General features: G+C 36.5%; 1 protein-coding gene across 6 annotated transcripts in view; it reads right to left on the bottom strand.

Moving 5' to 3' along the window:
* The window catches only part of PLCB1 (phospholipase C beta 1), a 718158-nt gene that overhangs the window by 211267 nt on the left and 482972 nt on the right, over positions 1-23919 (bottom strand). For all 6 annotated transcript variants that reach the window (XM_081292670.1, XM_081292671.1, XM_081292672.1 and 3 more), the window contains 3 exons: positions 9242-9321; positions 7410-7463; positions 6274-6349 (listed from right to left, as the gene is read on the bottom strand). In XM_081292670.1, coding sequence (XP_081148796.1) covers positions 6274-6349; positions 7410-7463; positions 9242-9321 — 210 coding nt within the window. The remainder of the gene's footprint in view (positions 1-6273; positions 6350-7409; positions 7464-9241; positions 9322-23919) is intronic.

Raw genomic sequence — 23919 nt, 5'->3', positions numbered from 1 at the left:
AGGAGGCCAAATGTAGAGCTCACTTGGACTCTGATTTGAGGTGTCAAAATCCTAATTTTCTGTTTTTTTTTTTTTTTTTTTTAGAGCTTAAGATTTTTCTTCTGCTAAAGGGATGTTGAGAAAATTCCCTAAGTACATTTACTAAGATAAGTTAGACATAGGAAGGACAGATTCTGTTTAGCAGCACTTTTTTTTTTTAGTTTTCTTCTTCATCTCCTTCACCTTCCTTTTCTCTTTCCTCTTACTCTTCCTTTTCTCCTTCCTCTTCTTTTTTTTCTTCCTCTTTCCCCTTTTTCCTCCTCCTCTTTCTTTTGGTTTGAATATGTTTCTTTAAATTTTGTTAAAATATACATAACAAATTCTACCATGTTAATCATTTTTTAAATGTGCGGAACAGCAGCATGAAGTATATGCACACTGTTATGATGTTTATCAGGTTTTTGAATGAATATTTTTTCAAAGTGATGTTACTACTAGATAAAGACATTGTCAAATGAAAACATAAATTTGTGTGTCTTTTTTTTTTTTAAAAACAACATTCCCTCTGGTTTAAATAATGTGATAAGTTGTAAAACAGTTTTCCTAAGTAGGGCAGCACCAGCCATTATTTTTCACTGATTGCTCCTGTCTTATTGTCCTGGAAGCCAGTCACTGATATAAAAGGCTACCTCTGTGGCTTCTGTTTTCTGTTTATTTGGGCTGCCATGGAAACCGGAAGCATGTATTCAAGTCTTTGTTAACAGGAAGGACATTTTTCATGCAGTTTCCCTATTTCAGGTATATGTTTACATGATTATTTTTATTTTCAGGCTCTTAAACCAAAGAAAACACCCTTCCTCTTAATCATGTTCATGTTTTGAAATTTACTTTAATAGAAATTTTTTTTTTAAATCCTGTCTGAATTATGGTCTGAAATTGTACACTGCTTGCTAATGTAAGAAAACTTAGCTTACCACTGGGTATAAGAGTAGCCCCATATTTATGGAATGAACAGTAGCCCCATATTTTTTTCCATTTATAGAGGAAAATGCATTTATGTTGCAAAATAGAATGTTGAGAAAACCAAGCAACACATCAATCATTTCACATAGAGGGATAAAGCATAGACAGATGCTTTATACCAGCAGGCTTAGGCTACTTGTACACAAACTTTGAAATCATGAACACAAGTCCTAGAACAATAGGAAATAAATTCTCATGGATTGCTTGATTGGTATTTTGCCATTCATAAAATGGAACAAGGACAACCTGGAAGCAGGTTCCCAAAATTTCGTCTGATTTATTAAAAAAAAAAAAAAAATCCCATTGACTAGAGGATGCCACGCTCTCTGATTTAGACACACATATATCTTTTTACAGAATGGTCTGGACATGTCTACCCTACTCTTGGGTTGTTAGACAATGGGAAAAGAAAGATATAAAATAAATTAAAAAAACAAAAACAAAAAACACCCAATGGTGCTGCCATCCAACTCAAGGGCATCTAACTTGATTGCATTTTATAAACCCCAAGTGCATTTCTGCATGTTCCCTTCTAAATAGAGTCCACTCTACCTCCGTGTAAACTCATCCAGCACAGATATAAATTCATGTTATCTAAGAATATCAATAATTGTATTCTTCTTCTTAGTATTTTTTCTTCCTTCTTGGCTTAGTTGGAAGACTCAGTTGGAAGGCTCTTTCTCTAGAAGGCCTTGTTTCCCCCTTGACTGACTTGGTCTGGTTTTTCTTTTCCCATCATAACTTGCTTCTCTTATTTTTCAACGCTTAGTGCTCTCGGCTATATCATTCCCTTTTCCCTCCTAACCTGCTGAAGCGCACAAGTTAGGACCTGCGTGATGTCTGTCAGTTGCTCTAATTCTGGTGTGCAACACATAGTAGGTACACATTAAACACCTACTAAATAAATGGACATAATTTATGAGAATGGTGAGTGTTGGCAGTGAGAGCTTGCACATGGTACTTCTTGTTGAGCATCAGATTTAATGAAAATCATTTTCGTAAGAGTCCAGACACAAAATTTCATAGAACAATATGCTTTCCTAAAATCTAACCATTGTTTATTTACCAGCTGAGAATTAGGATTTTCTATTAAATGGAAAAATTAATGAGATAATATGAATAAATGTAATATTATTTTCACTGTTGAATTTTAGCACATGAAAAAAGATAAAATTCTCAATGTAGCTGATTTTCTTTATCTCACTTTTCTTTTGCTCAACTTGATGATTAAAAAGTATTAATTTATTGAAGCAGAATCAAATAAATAGTGTCCACATGTAGATTATTTTCTTGACAGTCCAGTGGATTCCTTCCCAGTAAATTACAAATTCTACATATTTTCAATATTTTTGATTTAAAACTATAAATCAAAAAGTTGAATTAGCCAGAGTCCATAGAATAATTACAAATAAATTACCCTTAATTTATTATGTACTGGGTACGTAATGTGATTTTAAAATGGAATTTTGATATTAGTGATTTTCAGTATCACAACTCAAAAGTAACTAAATTTCTGATTTAGGAAGAAATGAAATGAACTACAGTTATACAGAGAAATTATTTTATAAGCTTTATTTATAGTATTACTCAGTAAAACATATCATGGTCTTGAAATCCCAAGGAATTTCCCTTTGTAATATATTTGTGTGTCCATCAACTACAATAAACTTTTTTTTCCCACACCCAGGACTTGGAATTGAACCTAGGGATGTACTACCAATGAGCTATATGCCCAATCCCTTTTAAAATTTTATTTTGAGATGGGGTCTTACTAAGTTGCCCAGACTGGCCTTGAACTTATTATTCTACCCCAGACTCCTGAGTTGCTGGGATTACAGGCATGTACCACTATACCCAGCAAACTTTGCAACTTAAAATAAATACACAGGCTTTTTCATTATGTTCTTCATTAAAATGCACCCCCATAGGCCCATGTTATGGCAAGACTACAATACAATTCCAAATGTCACTGAGCTCTTTTCAAGTTAATAAGCCTAAAACCAAGGGAATTTGGTACAAATAAATTATTTTCAGTTCTCAGCTTGTGGGTAGAATGGTCATTTTCTGAAAATGGGAAGGTTTTCAGAGGTCTCACTGGAAAATAAGTTTAGATTATTAATAGAAGGACAGCTATTGCTTTGTCTCTCTTTTTCGGCACAGTACTACTTTTTTAACAATTAGGGTGACATGAGGCTAACAACTATAATCTCCAAAGGACTACCCACTAAAGGAATGTGTTATTCCAATGGATCATGTCAGCCAGGATACAAGTTCAAGTGCATTAATTATCCCTAACAATGTGTACAAAGATAATGTTTAAAAAATCTCCACAGGATATCCACTGTGTTTCTGGGTAATGTGTCTATTTACAGAACACAATTAAATCTAGTTTGAATGATGTCTGGCTATGAAATTGTTTCCCATTTATGCCAAACTAGCTAACCCTTTTATATAATCCTTTTATAGTGTGCAATGTTTAAAATATCCCTTGTTAATGTATCCAGAATCTTTTTGATAATTAGTGGATATTTCCCACTTAAAAGTCACGTAGATATGAAATTACTGCAATGATTTAAAAATATAGCTTTGATGTGCAATAGACAGTTCACAGAAACATTAATTTCCTGGCTTTGAAACCATCTTCGGTTTAGATTTTTTAAAAGGCATTCTGATTCTACAAGTTCTCCAAGTAAATTATACTTAACTATGAAAAATAATCTTTCAAAACTACTATGGAGGTTGATTATATTTTTCAAATAACTTCAGTTTGTTTTCAGAGAATTGGCATTACATTTAATTTGCTAAAGATAATTTTTTTTTTCCAATTTAAATGTAACTCCTGCTATTTGAATCTCATTTACCTCCTCAAATGTCTCTGGTTGATATTGGTTGGAAAGTTTGAACCTATAATAGACATAGTGGATTGCAAAGACTCAATTTATGTTTATTGACTGAAATGTCAGAATCCAATTGTTTAGAAAATTGCAATTTACTGAGAATTGATTGATGGGTTTGATTTTTCTGTTCAGCTTTTCTATTCCTTCTTTCCCTTAGCTAGATGTATAATACCAAGTTAAAATTTTTGATTCTTGTATTTCACAAGGCATTATTCAGGAAAGGTAAAACCAGAAGGGATTTCTAAGGCTAACCATTCTTTGCATGTCTTTATAAAGCCATCTTTCATACTTTCTCTCTCTCTTTTACTTTTCTGAACAAGTGGTCTTTTCTCTGTTTCTCAAATCCAGAAATTTCTTCCCAGCCTCAGCATACACTGCTTTCTTTTTCTAAAGTAAGCTTCCCTTATTCTCCATAGCACCACTTCTTTTTTCCTCTTCCTTCCTTTCTTTCTTTCATAACACTTCTCTCAATTTACACATGCATTTGTTGATGTATTTCTTTTTTTTTTTCCTAGTGCTGGTTCGAACCCAGGGCCTTGTGCATGTGAGGCAAGCATTCTACCAACTGAGCTATATCCCCAGCCCCTTTTGATGTATTTCTTAACTAGTTCCCCAGATGATTTTATAGTCCTTGAAACCTTAAACTTCATTTCTGTTCACTACCACATTCTCAGTGCCTGTGGATACATAGTAAGGTCTCTAGAAATATTTGTTGGGTCAATGAGAGGAGCTTCATTGCTTCATCTTTCCTACCCTAAAGCATCTATCATAAGAGCAATGGTAAGAAAATTCAATACTTTACTTTGCTTATCAAAGCAAAAGTAACTATGTTTTGTGGAGCCTTTGCACAACTCTGCCCTGTTCAGGCAGCAATGTTAAGCCTTTTCTACCTGTAGAGGAGAAGTGGTGGTGGACAGTGTTTCCTGTAACCTACCAAAGTTGTTAATAAACTTCACTTTGAAAAAATATTCACAATAAAAATTGGCCAATTAATTTAATAAAGAGAACTCAATAAATAATAATTCAATCATAAGTTTAAGAGTGGCTTTAAGATTTCATTCAGTGCTTGCTAGTGTTTCAAGAGGCTCGGAAGTTTCTATAAAGTCAGTGTTGTCCTTAAATAAGTGCTTTTTGTTGCTTAGATACTAGGATAAAAATAATTTAGAATAGAAGGGAAAGCACTGAATATAACATGAGAAAGAGTTTTTGCAATAGACTGTTCACCTAGAAACAATGCTAACAACTTATTTGAGATTCACTTATGTAGAAATTAATTAAAATGAAAGCATATGACATTATTCTAGGCGGTTAATGTATACAGAGTGGTGTGTATTTATCAAACATTTAATAAAAGCAAATTACATCTTTTATCCTCTCACCTACTTTACCAACCAAGAGCAAAGTGAGTTATCTGCAAACTTTTGATCTGTGTCACTCTCAGTAAAATCGTTTTGGACATGGCCTTGCAGAGTATATACATTTATTCATAAACATGTATAACCATGCTAAATGTATCTCCAACTTATAAATCTTAAACTAAGGAATTTAAGAAGGATAAGGTGAAATTAGTATTTTGAATGTATTCCTAAACACAATACCTCACACTATCATTAGCTACTAGCTCAAGAGACATTAAGGAATGGTTTATTTTAAAGATAGGGGTTTTTAAAAAAAAAAAAAAGATAGGCATTATAAATTGTCTTCTTGACAATGTTGACCCTTTCTTTTTTTTATTTATTTATTTTCTGTATTACATGATTAGATCACTACACATACACAAACACAGACCCAGACAGACACACACAAATATGTATGTGTGTATGGTATTGAGGATTAAACCCAGCAACACTCTACCACCCGAGCTGTATCTCTAGCCCTTTTTATTTTTTTCTATTTTGGGAAAAAGTCTTGCTAAATTGTCCAGGATGGACTTGAACTTGTATTCCTCCTGCCTAGGCCTTTCTAGTTACTAGGATAAATAGGAATGTGCCACTACACCCAGAATACATTACTGATTTTTTTTATCTACAAAATGCAAGTTATCTCTCTAAGGTTTTCATTTTTCTTTCTTCCTTTTCCTCCCCACCTCTTCTTCCTCATTATTCACCACTGGAAATTGAACCCAGGACCCCAGGACAAGCACTCCACCACTGAACTATGTATGTCCCCAGCCCCACAAGAGTCATTCTAGATTGAAATATTGGGGTTATGGGAATGAAAGAATATAATAGTGGTCTCATACACTGCAAATATAAATAAGTTATGGGTTTTAGACTTTATAAAAATATGTCCAGGTAGTGTTGGTACAATGTGTATTGAGTATAAATCATTAAGAACTATTTTTCTGTGCTATCACTATAGGCAACACACTCACCCTTGAAGATGGAAGACTACAAGCCTCTAATGCAGTTTCAACTCGTTTCCGGTCTGCTGAAAACAAGCGATATATACTGTGGAGTGAAAACACATGAATGAGAGATGTTTAAAAGTCACTGGGATCATAGCACCTACAGATGGTGCCCACTCAATATATCCCATTGAATCAAACCTATTCATTATTCACCTTTAAAGAATCAAAGGATAGCTATTCTTCCATACATCTGCATCTGTGTTCAGAAAGATCTTTGTGTGTGCTTTAAAAAAATCGTAGTGTCTAACACAATGTCAATGTTCTGAGGTAATGATGATGATCCAATTAAGAAACTAGTGCATCAAATAACATCTTATATTAAATATATATTAAAATAAACTTAGCAAACTTGTCACCTCATTGCTACCCAGGGCCCTAAGTGTGTATGTTTTTTTTTATTAAGACTTCAAATTTTTTCATGAACAGAATCTCACTGATAGCTTATAAGTCAAGTGAAAGACTTTTGACTAATATGATCTAAAGATGTACTTTCTTAGGTCACTAATTTCATTTTTAAAAAAACAGAAAGTAAGTGCTGAACAATTTAGTATAATAATTTGGATTATGGTTTCTATTGAAACATTAGAAAATCCTCTACCTGGAGGTTACCCATCCCACAAGGTACATGGCACAGGTAAATTCTCAGTACCCTAGACTGATTTGCAGATAGTTTTCTACTTCTTCCTGCCCTGCTTTGTTATTTAAGTTCCTTGCCCATCTCCAGAGTTTGCAAGTCCTGCTTTAAGGTAGAGCTACCTTGGTAGAGAGAGGTACTGAGGTCACCCAATTTGTGCTCCCAGAATAGATCTGAGTATCAGATATTTCTTTGGGTTTAGCAATGAGGTCCCCTTCTTTCTCACTCCCTCCCCATCCCACTTCGGTGTTTTTTAAAAAAGGGACGCCAGAGGAAAAGGGTACCCCAGGGAAATGCTATGAAGAAATCAGCTGCTCTGATATGAGGCACACATGCAAGAGGACAGAGTTATCACGCACTGCCAAGCTCCCACTTGGGCTGATGAAGAAACAAAGCAGAGCCATGGCACAGATTCAAATCTTTGAGAAAAAGAAAACGAACAATGGGAAACACTCAGGAGACTTACTTTTTAAGAGGAATGCGCCCTTCTGGAGTGACTTGTAGCTTGAGTTTAGTATAGCTGTGGACAAAGCAGAAAAATAAGTTTTCAATTTTTTAAATGAAAATATTATTGAAGGATAAAACCCAAAGAAAAGAACCTGTGCCAATGTGCAGTTTGTTGAATTTCACAAAATGCTTAAGTCTCCAAATTAACACCCAGATTGAGAAGTAGAATACTGTTACTTTAGTGGGTCCTAAAAGCCCCTTTCACACCTCCTTCCAAAAGGAACTATTCAAAAATGAATTGTGATCCTGCTGTTAAACAATGTAGATCATTGCTGCCTGTTTTGTACCTTACAAAAAGGGAATTGTATTTTTTTGGGTCTGGCTTCTTTCACTCAGTGTTGTGTTTTTGAGATCCAACCAACTTTTGCTTATAGTTGTAGATTATTCATTCTCATTTTTGTACTGAATCCCACTTTATGAATATAATGACTGTGTTTATCTCTTCAACTGCTAGGGACACATAGGTAGAGAGAGAGAGCAACAGAACTCTCAACCACTGCTATGGACATGTAAAAGGGAAATGCTACTTTAGGAAACTGTACTCACCTACACTAGGTATACATGCAACAGAAATGTTAATATGTTCACTAAGAGATGTATTCTAGAATGTTTAAAGCAGCTACATAAGGAAACACTTAAGTAGAAAAGATATTTGTAACAGATAACAGCTAAAAAATGCTGTTTTAGGTAGAACATCTTAATTCATACTTAATTCATACTAACACTTCTACTAACACTTCCTGGAAGAATAGATGTTCTACAATGTTTGTTGGATGAAGAGATGGGACAAAGACCGGAGCAAAAGAAAGGGGCATAAAGAAAGGGAGGAGGTGGAGCCATGTAAAAAGGATGCTTAAGGGAACAAATTCAGGAGGGGAGATGATCCCATGGAAAACCACTTATACAAGACCTGTGGGGTGCTGACTAAAAGTAAAAGGAATCCTCAGAAGAGCAAAACGGAAATGTGGCTGGAGTAGGAGGCCTGAAATAGTGGGTATGTCTTGCATAACAAGAGCGAAGAGAGAAAGCTATTCAGTAAAACCCAGGACCACCTCTTAATGGTTCTGTTTGTGGTTTGCATTTAGAGGTTTCCCAACCTCCTGAATGGCCACAAAGGAACACAACCAGGATTTCTCACTGCCCATCTGGCATGTGTCATTACTTTCCTTGGTCAGACATTTTTTTTTTTTTAAGAAAAGCTGTTGCAATTCCAGACTGATGTGCTAATCTGCTTCATTTTTCTCTCCTTCTCTTTTTTCCTTCTATCCTTTCCTCTACATCTTTTCTTTTCCTCTTTTCTCACTAATAATTGTTGTGATTGTCTACAAGGGCCATTGATTTATTGATTTAAGTAGGCACGATGGTTACTGTAGCAGCCATCAGAGGTGCTAGAGAAACTAGGAACATATGCTGTTCATTCTCTTCCTTGGATTAATAATAGAGGTCACAGGCAGATGCAGAGCAGAGGCTCTCTGAAATTAATAACTTCTAGTTCTGAGCACAGCTGCCAGGATTTGGAAGTACCTCCTTATTGTGTGTCAAAGGCATTGACATTCAGGCAAGCTCAGCCCAGGCGTAACGCGGATGTGCAGCTTGGAGGAAAGAGTGATCTTTCTTGGAAGTCTTCCAATTCTGAACAGTGGAGGTATCAGTTCTCTAACAAATCCCAAAGGGAAATTTTTGTTTATCAATGTGAGAAGCCAGTGCAGCATAAACAAAAGACTCACAAAGGAGAAAGGAAACTGACTCAGAAGAAGCAACACCCTTAGCAATAAAATTAGAGTGACTTACGCTTTTTCCAGAAATGCGTCCCTGGACATGTTTTGGGCCAACAGGTTTGTTGCCAGACTGAAAACCTCATTTGTCCATTCCTGAAAAATGTAAATCACACTTGCATTAGCTTAAATACTGCACAGTTATAAGACATGACTTTAGCTCAGCTTCCAGGAAGACACATTAATTCAATTTGTATGCCCAAGGATGCCCCCACCCCTGACCTTTTCTGCTTCTGGTTAAAAAAAAAAAAAAAAAAGTAATTAAATTCAAATCCCTGAGTGACTATCCTAAGAAAATGTTCTTTACACATAAACAAAGATTTTTTTCCCTGCTTCTCAAAATGTCCACTGGTAGAAAATTGAATGCTTTTTACTATTTTCCCTGAATTATAAATAAAGAGTGATAGAAAAGTTTAAAATATGGTAAGTATATTTTCAACAAAACTTCAAATATAATATTCCTACTTGGCTACCTGTGCTTAATCAGCTATGCCAGGGATATTTAAATTTTGACTACAGTTCTCTAAATTAGTTATAGTTATAGTACCAAATGTTAATCTCTCACTGCTCTTTTAATCTTAATCCCTACCTCACACCACTCTCTAGTGATCTCACTTGTCTTCCAAGAAAATGGAAAAGAGTAAGTTTACCAAAACAATGCTGATTCTCCATTCTTTGTGATAGTTTAGAATATATAATACATATCCTGGGCCAATTATTTTTTTTCTCTAACTGAAAAGGACATGAGAGATAACTAATCACCTCCTATTATGATAGTGGATTTAAATCTCTCCTCAATGAAATAATATACTAATGTTCCATAGGATTACTACATTGCAATCTATCTCACTTTTCAGGTCTATTAATATTTGCTTTATATATTTAGGTACTCCAATTTGGGGTGCAACTGTATCAACTTAAAATTGTTATATTTTCTTATTGAACTGATCCCTTTATCATAATATAATATTGATATGCTTTGTCTCTTTTAAAATTATATATATGGACACTCTTGCTCTCTTTTGGTCAGTATTTGCTTGAAATACCTTCATTCCTAGTTTATGTGTGTCCTTAAAACTCAAAAGTGTCTCTTGGAGGCAGCATATTGTTGGATCTTGGTTTCATAAATATATTTAGCTTTTGATTATAGAAGTTATTTGATTATTGGTAAGTGAGGATATGCTCTGGCATTTTGCCAAACATTTTGTTTTATAATTCTTTTGCTCCTCTCTTCCAATCTTGCAGTCCTTCTTTGTGTTCCTTGTGAAATAATGTTTTTCAGTTCAATAGCTTTGCCACCAAGCTGTGTTATTCCTACTACTGATTTGCTGGTCTTTATGTAGTGTCTTTTTTTAAATAGACATTTGATTTTTGACTTTTTGACTTAAAGCACTGGAAATATATTTTCATGTAATATGGTAATGTTGTTGATGGAACTGTAAGAACAGAAACCTAGAGTGATGGGAAAGAGAAGAGAGAGTTCTTAGCAGAGAAAACTGTCTGGGAAAAGAACCAGCATTGAGCAAACAGAGTTGGAAAGGAAGTAGTCTAATACAGAAGAAAAGAGAGAAGGATTTGCAACAAGTAGAGTTAGGTGCAGATTATGAAGAACATTTAATGCCTCTGTTCAGATGCTTAGAGATAATTGGGAAAAAAAAAAAAGTGATACCAACAATGGTCTGGTTTTTTTTTTTTCTTTCTTTGTTTGCTTTTTTCTTCAGGATGGGAGGTAAGGAGAGCCAGGACTAGGCTGTGCTTTAGACAGATTATCTGACAAGCCATGTTGAGATGAATTCAAGGCTAAGAAATAAAGAGGAACAACTCCAGAAGCTGCAGTAGTGCTGGTAAGAAATGTTGAGGCCTTGAACTCAAAAGATTTTTGCCAGAGGATTTAGAAAAGGCAATGCAAGATAGCTATGAGAGGAAAATAAAATTATCAACATAAAACCTGATGTACACACAGAAAATGATCAGGATAATCTTTTAACAGCTTGAAAATTAATTTCCTTCAAATTAGATGATTTTAAACATGAGTAATAACTATTGCTATAGTTTTAAAAATATGTTCCTGTTGTAAATTTTTTTGGGGCTTAAGACTCAAACTTCATATATTTCCAGCTCCATGGTGATATTATGTATTGATAAAAGTATTTATAATTGAAGACAATGTACAGTTTTGTATGTCTACTGAGATATACTTCCACAACAGAAATTGGTACAGTGAAAGAATTTTAAAAAGCCAGGGATATTTCACTTAGTCTGAGCTTTTCGGTTAAAAGCTAAAGCCTTCCATGTATCCAGTTAAATAGAAACACAATACAAGCAACATATGTAATTGAGAATTTTCTAGCTTTTGTATTTTAAAAATGAAAATAAACTTGTGAAAAAAGATAATTTAAGATATTTACCATAGTGCAACTCTGTCTCAAAAAAAAAAAAAAAAAAAAGAGCTGGGGATGAGGCTCAGTGGTTAAGCATCCTTGGGTTCAATCCCTGATAGACAAGTTGTACATCTCTGATGTGAAAATCTAAAATCCAAACTTTCTAAACAACTCCATGACACCACAATTGGAAAAGATCACCTGACCTCATCTTTCAAGTTGCAGTTAAGATGCAGATGCACTAAAAATATTGAATAAAATGACCCTCAGACTACAAAATGCATAAGAAACAAATAAAACTTGTGTTTAGACATAGATCCCATCCCCAAGATTTCTCATTGTCTATATGAAACCATCCCAAAATTGGTAGAAATCTAAAATGAGGAGCACTTCTGGTCCCACAAATTTTGGACAAAGGGTTCTTAACCTGTATTAATCACGTAATCAATACAAAACTTCTTAACAAAATACATTCTTTTCATATGTAAAGCCTTTGTAATAATTTTTGTGCTTTAAACTATGCCATCTCTATTTGTACTGGCACCATTTCCAACACTCAAAACGCCACAGTGGCTGTGGATGCCACACTAATCAGAAGAGCTGGGTCTTCTAGGTCCTTAGATCTTTCTGTGGGTCCTTAATAAAGCCAGCTAAGAAGAACATCTCACCATCTTTGTTGCACCACCACAGTTAGCGCATTCAGAGTAAAGCATAATTTATTTTCATAACATTCTCCGATTGTGACCTCCCACATGTGAAAATCCTAGAGTCCAATGGCTTCCTGTAAGTGTTACACAAGACCCAGGTTGAATCACAGATTCAGAGATTATCACAGCGGCCAAGAAAAACTTTAGAAACAACCCAAACTCTTGGCTGGATGCTGATCTTAGGCTAAATGGCACTTAGCTAAAATAGCATGTGTCTTAGTTTGAGTTCCCTAGAAACAGAACCTGAGATAAGGATTTATGAAGACTGGGTTTATTGCAGTGTTTTCTGCCAGCATTCACAGAGAAGTGAGCAGGACGCGGGTGCAGGAGGCAGAGGGTAAAACACCGAGCAGTCTCATGGAGGGAAATCTTGGCTTAATTTCTCCACATGTAGACCACACCTCAAAGTTAAGTTTTCTGATCAGGGAGAAGGAAGCTGAAGATTAGAAATCCCTGTGCCTGTTCATTTTAGTTAGAAAGTGCTGGAAGGTGATGATATATTTCTAGGTACTTTCTTTCTCTTCTCCTCCCAATCAAACAAAGTGAATTCTATCATCCAAAGGGAGGAGCCAAAAGACACAGGTATGAGCTCCTGGGAATGAAAACCCACTGAGGTGTTGTGTGTGTGTGAAAATGACAAAGGAATTGGAGGGAATGTTGGCAGAGCACTTCTAGAGTGCATTGAAGCATACTAATTTGTGTTTTGGGATTCTTGAGTACCCAAAGTAGTCACCTTGTGCAATAGGGGAAATGCATCCAAGCCTGGGAAAATTGGTTCACATACATTCTAGAGAAGCTTTTCTCAACTTTTCAAGTGCACATGCATCACTAGTCTTGTTGAAATGCAGATGCTGATTTAGTGGGTCCACAGAGGGGACACAGATTCTGCATTTCTTAGAAGGTCCCAGGTGAGATCTATGCTGGAACATGACATGAATAGCAATATTTTACGGTGCACTGGCAGCGTTGACTAAAAACGTGTTAGAAATGTAGGATTTGAAGCTCCACAACACATCTGCTGACTCAAAATTTGCACTTTCTTCAGTAAATCTTCATGTTTTTTATGCATACTAAATAAAGTTTGAGTATTGTGCTGGGCCACAGACAGCACTTTAAGCACCAAGGTATTCCAGGATCTGATTTAGGAAGCATTATTCTAGTCTTTGTTTAATCCCTTCTCCAGCAAATAAAGAAATTATTTTGACTATTAGTTTTTGCATAACCGAATAGATCTTTCAGCTGTATTAAGAACTACATGGCTAAAGAGATATGGCCAGCGCAGCTTAAAGCAATCTTGGCTTTTCATAAGATTATGAAACATGCTTTGTTGCAGGAAAGACAGAGCCTACCGAGGCAGTTTTTTTTCATAAACCCAGTGCTGAGCCTCACTTAGTATGGCACTGGAACGGTAGCTTTTTATTTAATTGAGAGTATTTGATTTTTGCTTCTCCACTTTCAGAAACCAAGTCCTGACTGTCACTTACCTTGTTATAGCTCCTGCTATTTAAACCCTGAAGCTTCTTAAGAGACATTTTCTGTTCTTTGATCAACAGAGATCCTAACTAGGGGACATGGCTCTAGACAGCAACTTTCATGGAATTAGCTGGGACTTAAATGTTCATGTTTGTTATTATGTCTTCAAGATTCCCTCCTTCCTTCCTCCCTCCTTTCCTTCCTTATTCCATACCAGGGATTGAACCCAGTGGTGCTTAACCACTGGGCCACATTCCAAGGCATTTTAATTTTTTTTATTTTGAGATAGGGTCTGGCTAAGTTCTTAGGCCTGGCTAAGTTGCCAAGGCTGTCTTTGAACTTGTGATCTTCCTGCCTCAGCCTTCTGAGTCACTGAGATTACAGGTATGTGCCACTGCATCTGGCTTATTTCTGCAATTTTTTTCTCCTCACAAGGTGCCATTGCTATTACTGCCAGTCTTGACACCATCAGAGTTACTGATTTTCCCTAACATGTCACAAAGCAACATACTTTTAAATTTCTAAAGCTACTTAAGCTCTGGCATTTGTAGAACATGTGTTTGCTTAATGCTACTAATAAATGTTTCATGATTATCAATTATTCTTATAGCTATTGTTTGAATGTTTACTATATTCTGAGAGAGGTTCTTTGCATTCAATAACTTCACTGACTCTCACACATTTTTTGTGGGAGATAGTTAACCTACTTATTTTACAGAGGAGACTTCAAATTTCAAAAGACTTAAAGCTTACTGATGTTCTCATAACTAATAAAAGTCACGGTTTGGGATTAGATGACTGCTTTCTTGGGCTGCCAAACCTGAAGTCCTAAATACCCTGCTTGTCATCACCTTGGTCTAGAAAATGTGAGTATAACTGATATATACAATTAAATAAGATGGATCAGATAAGTAAATCCACTTAACTATGTTCTATTTCCAACACCAACTTAGCATTTCCTATGGGTCAGGTCTGTTTTGCAAATAATTAACTTATTTATTCCTCACAAACTGCCCTATGAGATAGACTGTATTATTTCCATCCCATTTCACAGATGAGAAAGTTGAAGCACAGAGACATTCAATAAATGTTATAAAGTCACACAGCAAGTTTTAGGTGTAACTGAGATTTGAACTTGGGTTTTCTTCTTGAGTTGGAACACTTTACAACTCACTTACAATAAGGAAGTAAACAAAGTAGAGTAGAAATGAAGTATGATAAAATAAAGAGGTGTGAGCTCAGGTGGAGAATGCAGGTCTAGTCCTGGAGTTCTGACAGAGTAGGTCACCAATTCCACTCAAAGTTGCTTTAGCCAATTGAAAGAGTAACAACCATTCATAATATTTGCCCTTGATCCAAATAGCAGTCATGTCATAGTTCAATATCCTTCCCAGTTCTAAGAATACAAGTTTCTCCCTTTGATAATTCAACTTATGACTGAAAGAGGTCTACAGACAAGGACAGTGTCTTCTGGAAGAAATATCAGAAGTGACCACGAAGAATTCTTAGAACACCTATATTTTCATCAGTCCTGGGTGCCCTCACTTGCTCACCAAAGTGGTAAGGAGGACACTCTGCATCTGTCTTGCCAGTGTAGGCCAGCTTTATTTCCTGCCTTTACAAACACATTTCCTAAATCTGACATTCAGAAAAATCTTTGAAAATCTAATGGGTGCACCGTGGGATCCTGCATTATCTTAATTGACATTTCAATTTACAAACACACCTGAGCATGCTTTTGTAATTTGAGGGTTGTTCTACTTTTTCTTTTCTATAAATTTCCTGTTTATAGTCTTAACCCATTTTTCCTTTCATTGTCTTTAACAGTGGGTAGGGCTTTTGTTTGGTTGAGGTTTGAGCTCAAACACAGGCCAGTTTCAGTACCAGTTCTGTTGGTGGAAGCTAATTACCATACAGTGGCTGCATGTCCTCAATGGTCCTGAGGCATCACGGTTCACAAGGAACTCAGGCCATAGCTCTGACCTGACCCTAACCAGCTGGAGTCACAAAAATGAGCAGCTTGTATTTTCTACTTTCAAAAACATATATTCATTCAAAGATATCTCTGTGGAAATGAAACGATTCTAAAGGGAATCTGCATTTTCTATGTCTATGTCTGTATATAGATAGATATAATTGGGCATTAGTGGTCACTGTCATAAGGGAATGACAGATGATAATGAACTAAAAGCAGGCATTTCCAAAAAGCCTGATTTGGAAGCCTCTATTTACTGTACTTATATATTTAAAAAGAGTTTATTTATTTATTTTGAAAAGCAGTTTTAGGTTCACAGTGAAGTTAAGTGAAAGGTAAAGATTTCCCATATATTCCCTGTCCCTACACAAGTATAGCCTCTCCCATGATCAATATCCCCCATCAGAGTGGTACATTTAATGATCCTACATTGATACCTCTTTATGACTGAGAATCCACAATTTACATTGAGTTCATTTTTGATATATATTCTGAGTTCAGACAAATATATAATGATACATATTGACAATTATTATATCATGCAGTATAGTTTCATTGTCTTAAGAATCCTCTGTGTTCCACCCATTTAATTTATAAAAGCTTTATGAAATATGTAAAATTTAAAATAAGGGTTTTTTTTAACAATTATTTTTACTTATGTACTTTCTGTGGTAGTGGGAATCAAACCCACAACCTCATATATGATAGGCAAGCCCGCTGACACTGAGCTGTATCATCACCTTAAAAGAAGGTATTCATATTTGTGATACATACAAAGATCCTAGCTATTTTTAATGTTTTGTATTCATATTCTATTTATTGGAAAAATCCTACTGCTGCAATCACCTCTGCTTACAAGTGGGCTGGGAAGTAGTCTGGGATTTGAGAAAGTTGGACTGTTGTGTGGGTCATTCAGAATTGCCCTGCCTGGCTGAGCTCATTCCTCTCACTTACAGGCACACATCAGAATTCATCCTGCTGAGCATTTGTCTTAATGACACACTGAAGAATCTTTTCATGGTGAAATATGGTATACAAGCTGCAAAATCTTTTGTTAAAATCAGAGAGACTGAGAAGTTACTGCATGTATGATAGTATATACAACACTTGACATTTTGGTAAAATTTCTGGCACGGTTTCTCTGTATTAGGTAGCAGTGAAAATCTTAAGAGTCTATCCTCAAATTCTCATTCTCATCTCCTACTCAAAGAAAAATGGTTGTAAACTATACATAACTACAAACAAACAAAACCAATAAAAACCTCAAGCAAGTAGCACATGAGGACTCAATACCATCACTACCATCACTACGGGGACACTAGCATGTCACATTACACAAATGATGGAATATCAAGGGAAAGTGAGTCGTTGTTTCCAGATCATTGATTCAAAACCTTTAGGCTACAGTTGACAAAAGAACAACTCAAACTAACGTGGGAAATAGGAGATTTTATCCAGGGGAGTGGGCTATTTAATGTAATTGAAGGAGATATTGGAGAGATTGCAATAGAACAATGTATTAATAATAAAGATGAACAGGAATCCAGAGGCTCTCTTCCAAGTGGACATGATTCTTTTCCCTACTGCTGAGGTCTTCTCCATGGCCATCAGCTGTGCAGCGAGTTTTCACAAATAGTGTCTTCTGCCACCAGAGACTGGTTAATTTCTTCCCTTCTGGTCTGAAAAGTCCTGGGAGTGATCTGATGAATCTACTTCTAGGAATCCCTTCAGGCCAACACCCGTCAGTGTCTATGAGAAACAAATAGTTGGAACTGGAGGGAAAGCAGTGAGCAGAAGGATGGAAGGGTGCAGAAAGCACGACATGTGCCATTTATAAGGGAGTTCTGTGAGAAAGGGCAAAGGAAAGGAAAGGTCCCATAACGTGTGTGGGACCTCGTCGTTCTCTGTCTTATTCTTTTTATGAAATAGGCAATAAAGTCATAGTTTTTGAGTTGACTGCATGTTTTATAATTTTTGTCTTTTGAAATTAATCAAGGTGTCTGTCTTAAAAGTAAGTCATATTCACTGTGCGTGGCTACAGGGTTGATGGTGCTGGCTTTGCATGTTTTCTATTGTAATGTGCATGATGCTGGAGCAGGTTATAAGAACTAGCAGTGCTGGTTGGAACAAGAGACTGAGGATCTTCCAATGAATGCAGCACGGAAGCTTTAGTGTGATGGCTTAGGGCATCCGTGTTGGCTACAAGGCCATGCATCGTGCTTTATTTCATGTTTTGAGCTAGGATCTGAAGAACTGTCGTCAAAGTCTTTCCCCAGAGAAGTGAAGCAGCACTGTGCTAAATGGGACCTGATATTCTATCTGAAAGTGCAGTATGGGGGACCTATGTGTATAAGGATCTACATTTTGGGCTGCTTTTGAGAGGTGCCAGGTCTAATACGTCTCTAGTCCTCCTAAAGTTTATTTCTCAGCCAAATTGGGAAAAAGTATAATGCAGTGAAATCAAATTAAAATTAACTTTGAGAACTAAAAATTAAAACCCCTTGCTATGGCTTGGATATGGTTTGATTCCTCTGAAACTCACTGAGATTTAATTGCTATTCTGATCATGTTGGGAGATGGAGCCCCAATGGGGTGATAGGGTCATTAGGAAGGATTCATGCTGCTCTTGGGACACTGGGTTAATTTTTGTGGTATCCAGGCAGTTTTTGTTCTCCTGGGACTGAATTAGTAAACTATGAGAGGGAGTTGTTACAAAGAGAAGACAACTTCATGTTTTGTCTCTTCTGCATGTGCCTGCTTTTGCCCTGAAATTTCTGCAATTTTATGTTACAGCACAAGGTCCTTGCCAGATGTGAATGCCTAATCTTGGACTTCCAGTCTCTGGAAAATCTTAAGCTACATAAATTTCTTTCCTCTATAAATTACCCAGTCTCAGCTATTTTGTTATGGCAACAGAAAATGGACTAAGGCACCCTTCAGAAGAACAATATTTTCAGCCAAGTAAAAGGAAAAGATGTTTGTTTTGATTGAAGTTTTCACAATGAGAGGTTTGTAATTTTTTTATTGTGGTCTTCAAGTATATTTGTAGCCTCAGCTGGGGAGCCCTGCTCCTCTTCCTCCAGTTAGTTCTCTGAGTCATTGCTCATTTGTACAACTAGGAAAATGTTAATTATCGTTCACATGTTGAAACCCCAAAGCTTCATTATTATGGCTTTCATGTCAATCTGCTATATTCTTGGAATGGCAGCCTCCAACAGCCGCATGTCACTTTCATAAAAATACTTGCTATAATGCCTTCTAGTCTTAGAAGTCTCAATGTTAATTATTACTTTGTATGTATCTGCCTCAGTGTTGTGTACTACACACAATAAATGCATGTAAGCACTGTAATTATAATTGATATGACTGCTTATTTTTTGAAAAGTAATTCTATTTGAGGAGATCAAATTTAAAAAGGAAAAAAAAATTAAAGGAAAAAAACAAGCAACTTCTTTAGTAAGATATGTTTCAGGCAGAAAAGAGAGAGAGAGAGAGCAATCACCATTTCTTGGGAGTTAAGCTGTGCTGCTTATTTGCTAAATGAAATCTGGTCTAGGAAATTAAAACCGCATTCCTAGAAAATTGATTAGTGAACTACGCACAGGTAGCTCTTCATTAACCTATAATGACGGAATTCTGCTAAAATATAATTTTCTCATTTGGAAATCAATTTGTTCTAAATTACCTTAATTGCACATCCCAACTTTATTTTAAACCTTTTGCCAAAGCTAGATTCTTCTCCTTCAAGTAAACAGGTACTTGGCTCTGCGTAGGAAACTTGATCGTGTTAGGCCCTTCTCTACCATGAGCACTATTCTTTGCCTTTGACCTTGATTGCTTCACTTTGGGCCACTGCTCACTGCCAGTTGAGGTAATGGAACAGTGGATCTTAAACACAATTTCTTTCTTATCTTTTAATTTATAATTAAAACATGCAGATCAGATTATTTAATGGTCCTTCCTGACTCATATTGTTGTTTTTTCTTCTAGATTATTTAAAAATATACTTTACTGACTCTCACAACAGCACTTGACCACTTTCTAGATGGGAACCACTGCTAAGCACTATCTAATCACCACTTTCTCCTTCTAAAACAGAAACACAACTGTAATCAGGTAGATCCCCAATATGTTCAACTGCAAAGTGCCTTTTCCAACTTCCTCAGCTTTAGGTGGCCATGTGCCAGAAGGCCTATCACACATAAGCAGAAGTTGGTGGTGGGGTCTGGGAAAATGTGGCTTTTTGATATAGGTGCTTCTCTCTCTTTACTTTGGGGAAAACATATAGGATGGCTGGGGCTGCAGGGGCATTTTAGCCCATGAGGAAGAGTCCGTGAGAATCACAGGGTTCTCAGTTTTATAATCCTTGAGCCATTGAATCAGCACCAGAAACTACTTACCCTCAGACTTCCTGCAACATGAGGAAAACAATAGCAACTGACCAAAAACCCCAAATCAAACAACATACGAATGAATGATTCTTAATTTTTCTAAACTACTCTTGGATTTGGTTTTTTGTTACTCAAGGCCAAATGTTACTCTTGAGTGGCAGAATATCTCAAACAGGTTTCTTTTTTTTTTTTAAAGAGAGAGAGAGAGAGAGAGAGAGAGAGAGAGAGAGAGAGAGAGAGAGAGAGAGAACTTTACTATTTTTATTTTTTTTTAGTTTTCGGCGGACACAACATCTTTGTTTGTATGTGGTGCTGAGGATCCAACCCTGGCCTCACGCATGCCAGGCGAGCGCGCTACCGCTTAAGCCACATCCACAGCCCCCAAACAGGTTTCTTTTTAACCTGTCTGATATTCACTTATCTTTAACATTAGTAATAATAGGACTTACTTCACAGATTTGTCATAAGAATTGAGATAATGCATGTAGACCCATGGCAGGTAAAAGGAATGTTTACTAAGTGGTAGTAATCTAAGAAATTTTATTTAATCAAAGAAAGACATTTGGATGGAGTTATGATGAGAAGCCACAATTGCTTCTGTACCCTAGTTTTGTTTCTTGATATTAAATTTTAGCATTTCTATTCTTAAGTTTCTGGGGTTAGTTCCATATTTCTAAATACACATGCCATTCTTTTTCTTGATTGACTGATTTTTGAGTTTCACTATTGACATTCTGCTCTGATTGATGACGGTTTCAATCTCTCACACCATCTCCCTTTTCTCCTTCGCCTGCCATCACTAGCAACTCCATGATTGCCAGTGCTCTCTCTCCATTGGTCACCTCTGCAAACACAAGGAACATACTGAAATCATTTCTTGATCCACCAATTAGTGACAGTTCACTTGGCTCTTCTGTTTGTGAGAGGAGGACATTTTCCTGGGGATCCTGATCTCTAATTCTTGGTAGCATAAATATTCTTTTAAACTGTCAAGGTTTTTTAAAAAAAAAATCTTGTTCACTATCCATAATTGACTTAAACTGTTTGCATAAAAATTGATTTTGAAAGTTTAAAAGCAAAACAATAAAATCTAAATGCAAATGAAATTTTATATGGGGAAACTTGATCGTGTTAGGCCCTTCTCATCTTTTTTGCTACAGTTCCAATTCCAGGAACCATATAATTTTAAAAAGGAATCATTGATAATAGGTGAATATGGATGTTTCTGGCTGCTTCTCCAATTGCTGAAAATCCTGCATGAGTTAGCAAGGTTTGCATTTGAATAATACACTTAATGTACATTTATTCCTCACTTTACCTTCTCTGGGGGAGTAGAAACTTCAGCTTTTTTTCATTTATCCATCATCTTCCAGTTTCCCACTCACAGTGCCTGAACCTATTTGATTCTTACACTTGTTATTTAATTTCAAGATACATGCCTTTCTTTAACTCACAAGTATTTTCTTGTATTATGTCTTTTTTTAAGAGAGAGAGAAGAGAGAGAATTTTTTAATATTTATTTTTTAGTTTTCTGTGGACACAACATCTTTATTTTATTTTTATGTGGTGCTGAGGATCGAACCCAGCACCCCGCGCACGCCAGGAGAAGGCGTTACCGCTTGAACCACATCCCCAGTCCCTTGTATTATGTCTTTATTACTTTATTACCTTCTCTGTTTTCTATTGTACTCTCTAGATTGACTATGTCTTTATCTCATATTTTTTCTCTCTCACTGTTATCATTTTGTCTCTTACTTTGGGTTTGTTTGTTGTGTTTGTTGTTATTTGGTTCCACATTCTGGGAGACTTCCCTCATCTCCTTAAAAAAAAAAAAAAGTTCTGTAGAATTTAAATTTTTATTCTATTACCTTATTTTTGATTTCTCATGAAAACATTTTGCTCTTTTTAACCTTTTTACTTTTTAAATAACATCTAGCTCTAATTTTTATTGTCAATTACTTCTGAAGATGCTTTCCACTGGGGGTGGGGAAAATCACTTGGTACTGGAATTTCCTGGTGTCTTATTTTGTGGTTCATCCGGCTTCTTGATTTTTTTATTGGTTCACATTTTAGATGAGGACAATAGAAGGGCTGACTGAGAGGGGCTGGGGATATAGTTCACTTGACAGGGTGCTTGCCTTGCATGCACAAGGCCCAGCGATCTATCCCCAGCACCAAAAAAAAAAAAAAAAAAAAAAAGCTGACTGGGAGCTTTGAGTATATGAGTGGGGATTAATCTGCTTGTAGTCTTGACCTTTAGGTGAGCACATGGGTGGCATCCAGTGCTTAGAACTAGAGGGGCTTTACTTTGGATCTGTAACTCCAATGTCAGCCCCCATAATTCTTTTCAAATGATTTGTTCAATTTCCTAAAAAGATAAACCCTCAGATTTTTGTTCTAGGACATAAATGGTTCTAAATTACTCTGCAAAAGGAAAAGAAGGAGGGAGCTGTTTTGTCTGCATTCCTTTAGGTTATTTTGTCTGTATTCCTTTAGTTATTTACCCTTGCTTTTGGTTTTGTGTTTATGTGTGTGTGCACGTTTTTACACATGAGGGATTGAACCAAGGACATGCTCACGGTAGACGCATACTTTACTATTCTGCTCCACCCCAGCCCCCACCCATGTTCTTGCACAGTGTCCCGCTAGGCTGGCAGTGCTCCATTCTGGGGCTCCCTGAGTAGTTTCCGAGCAGGTCTGTGACTTCCTTGGCTGCAGCTTTCTAAGTATCTTAGACTGTGGTTTTCTCTGTTTCATCAGACACTTTCCCCATTTTCTTCTGCAAACTTATTGAAATATGTCATCTTTTATTGACTCATCTCACTGGATATTTGTCACTAGGCAATTGCATTCTTTTCCCATCATTTTCATAGAATTTTGAGAGAGATAAGAGGTCACACTTGTGCTCATTCTGCTGATTGGTGCTAACCCTATTTTTAGTTCCTGTTCCAAACCCAATTTCTGGCTTTCCCTCTTTCACTGGCTCTCCAGCTCAATAAATGCAATTCCTACATGAACTGCCAGCATCCTCAGACCCTCTGTCTCTCGTGCCGTGCATTCTATCCATCAGCAAATATTTTGGTTTAGGTTCAGAAAAGACCCAGTGGCCAACCACTTGTTACCACGCCTACCCCACTTGCTCTGGTCTCCTCTACTTTCTTTCTCCTTCTGCACTAAGGCTTTCCTATTAAAATAAGGCACACCAGAGCAATCCCTTGCTCAACACAATTTGCTTCCTGTATCACTCAGAAGAAAGCCAAATTCTTACAATGGCCAGGTATAACTGTGTGGCCAGCCAGGACCCCTTGCTAACTTCTCTCTCACTGCTCTTGCTCCTATCCTTTGCTCCCTTTCAGCCAAACTGGCTTCCCCGAAGTCCCACCACCATGCTGGATTCTTGTGCCTCTGGGTCTGTTCTCTCCCCAGCTACCTTCTGAATTCACTCCATCCTCCTCCTCAGGGTTTTCCCCAAAAGGCATCCTCTCAGTGTAGTCCTGTGTGACCAGGGCATTCAAACTTGAAACACACTTCCCTTCTCCAGCATCTCCGGTCACCTTCTGTCCTTTATTTCTCCCTGCCACGAACACTACACCTTGTTTATTTTATTGTCAGTCTACCCCCATTCAATGTATTTGGTTATTTCTGTTCCTCCAGCACCCACAGTGCATGGCACACAGTAGGCTATTAAATATTTCTTGAATGAATGGATATTATTATATAATCATTGAGGAAAAGTATTAACAAGGCACTTTTCAAAAAACTTTCAT

Source organism: Spermophilus citellus (genome assembly GCF_964194105.1).
Source record: "Spermophilus citellus genome assembly, chromosome: 4".
Lineage (NCBI taxonomy): Eukaryota > Metazoa > Chordata > Mammalia > Rodentia > Sciuridae > Spermophilus > Spermophilus citellus.
Note: the sequence above shows the minus strand (reverse complement) of the source record. Positions and strands in the feature narration are given on the sequence as shown.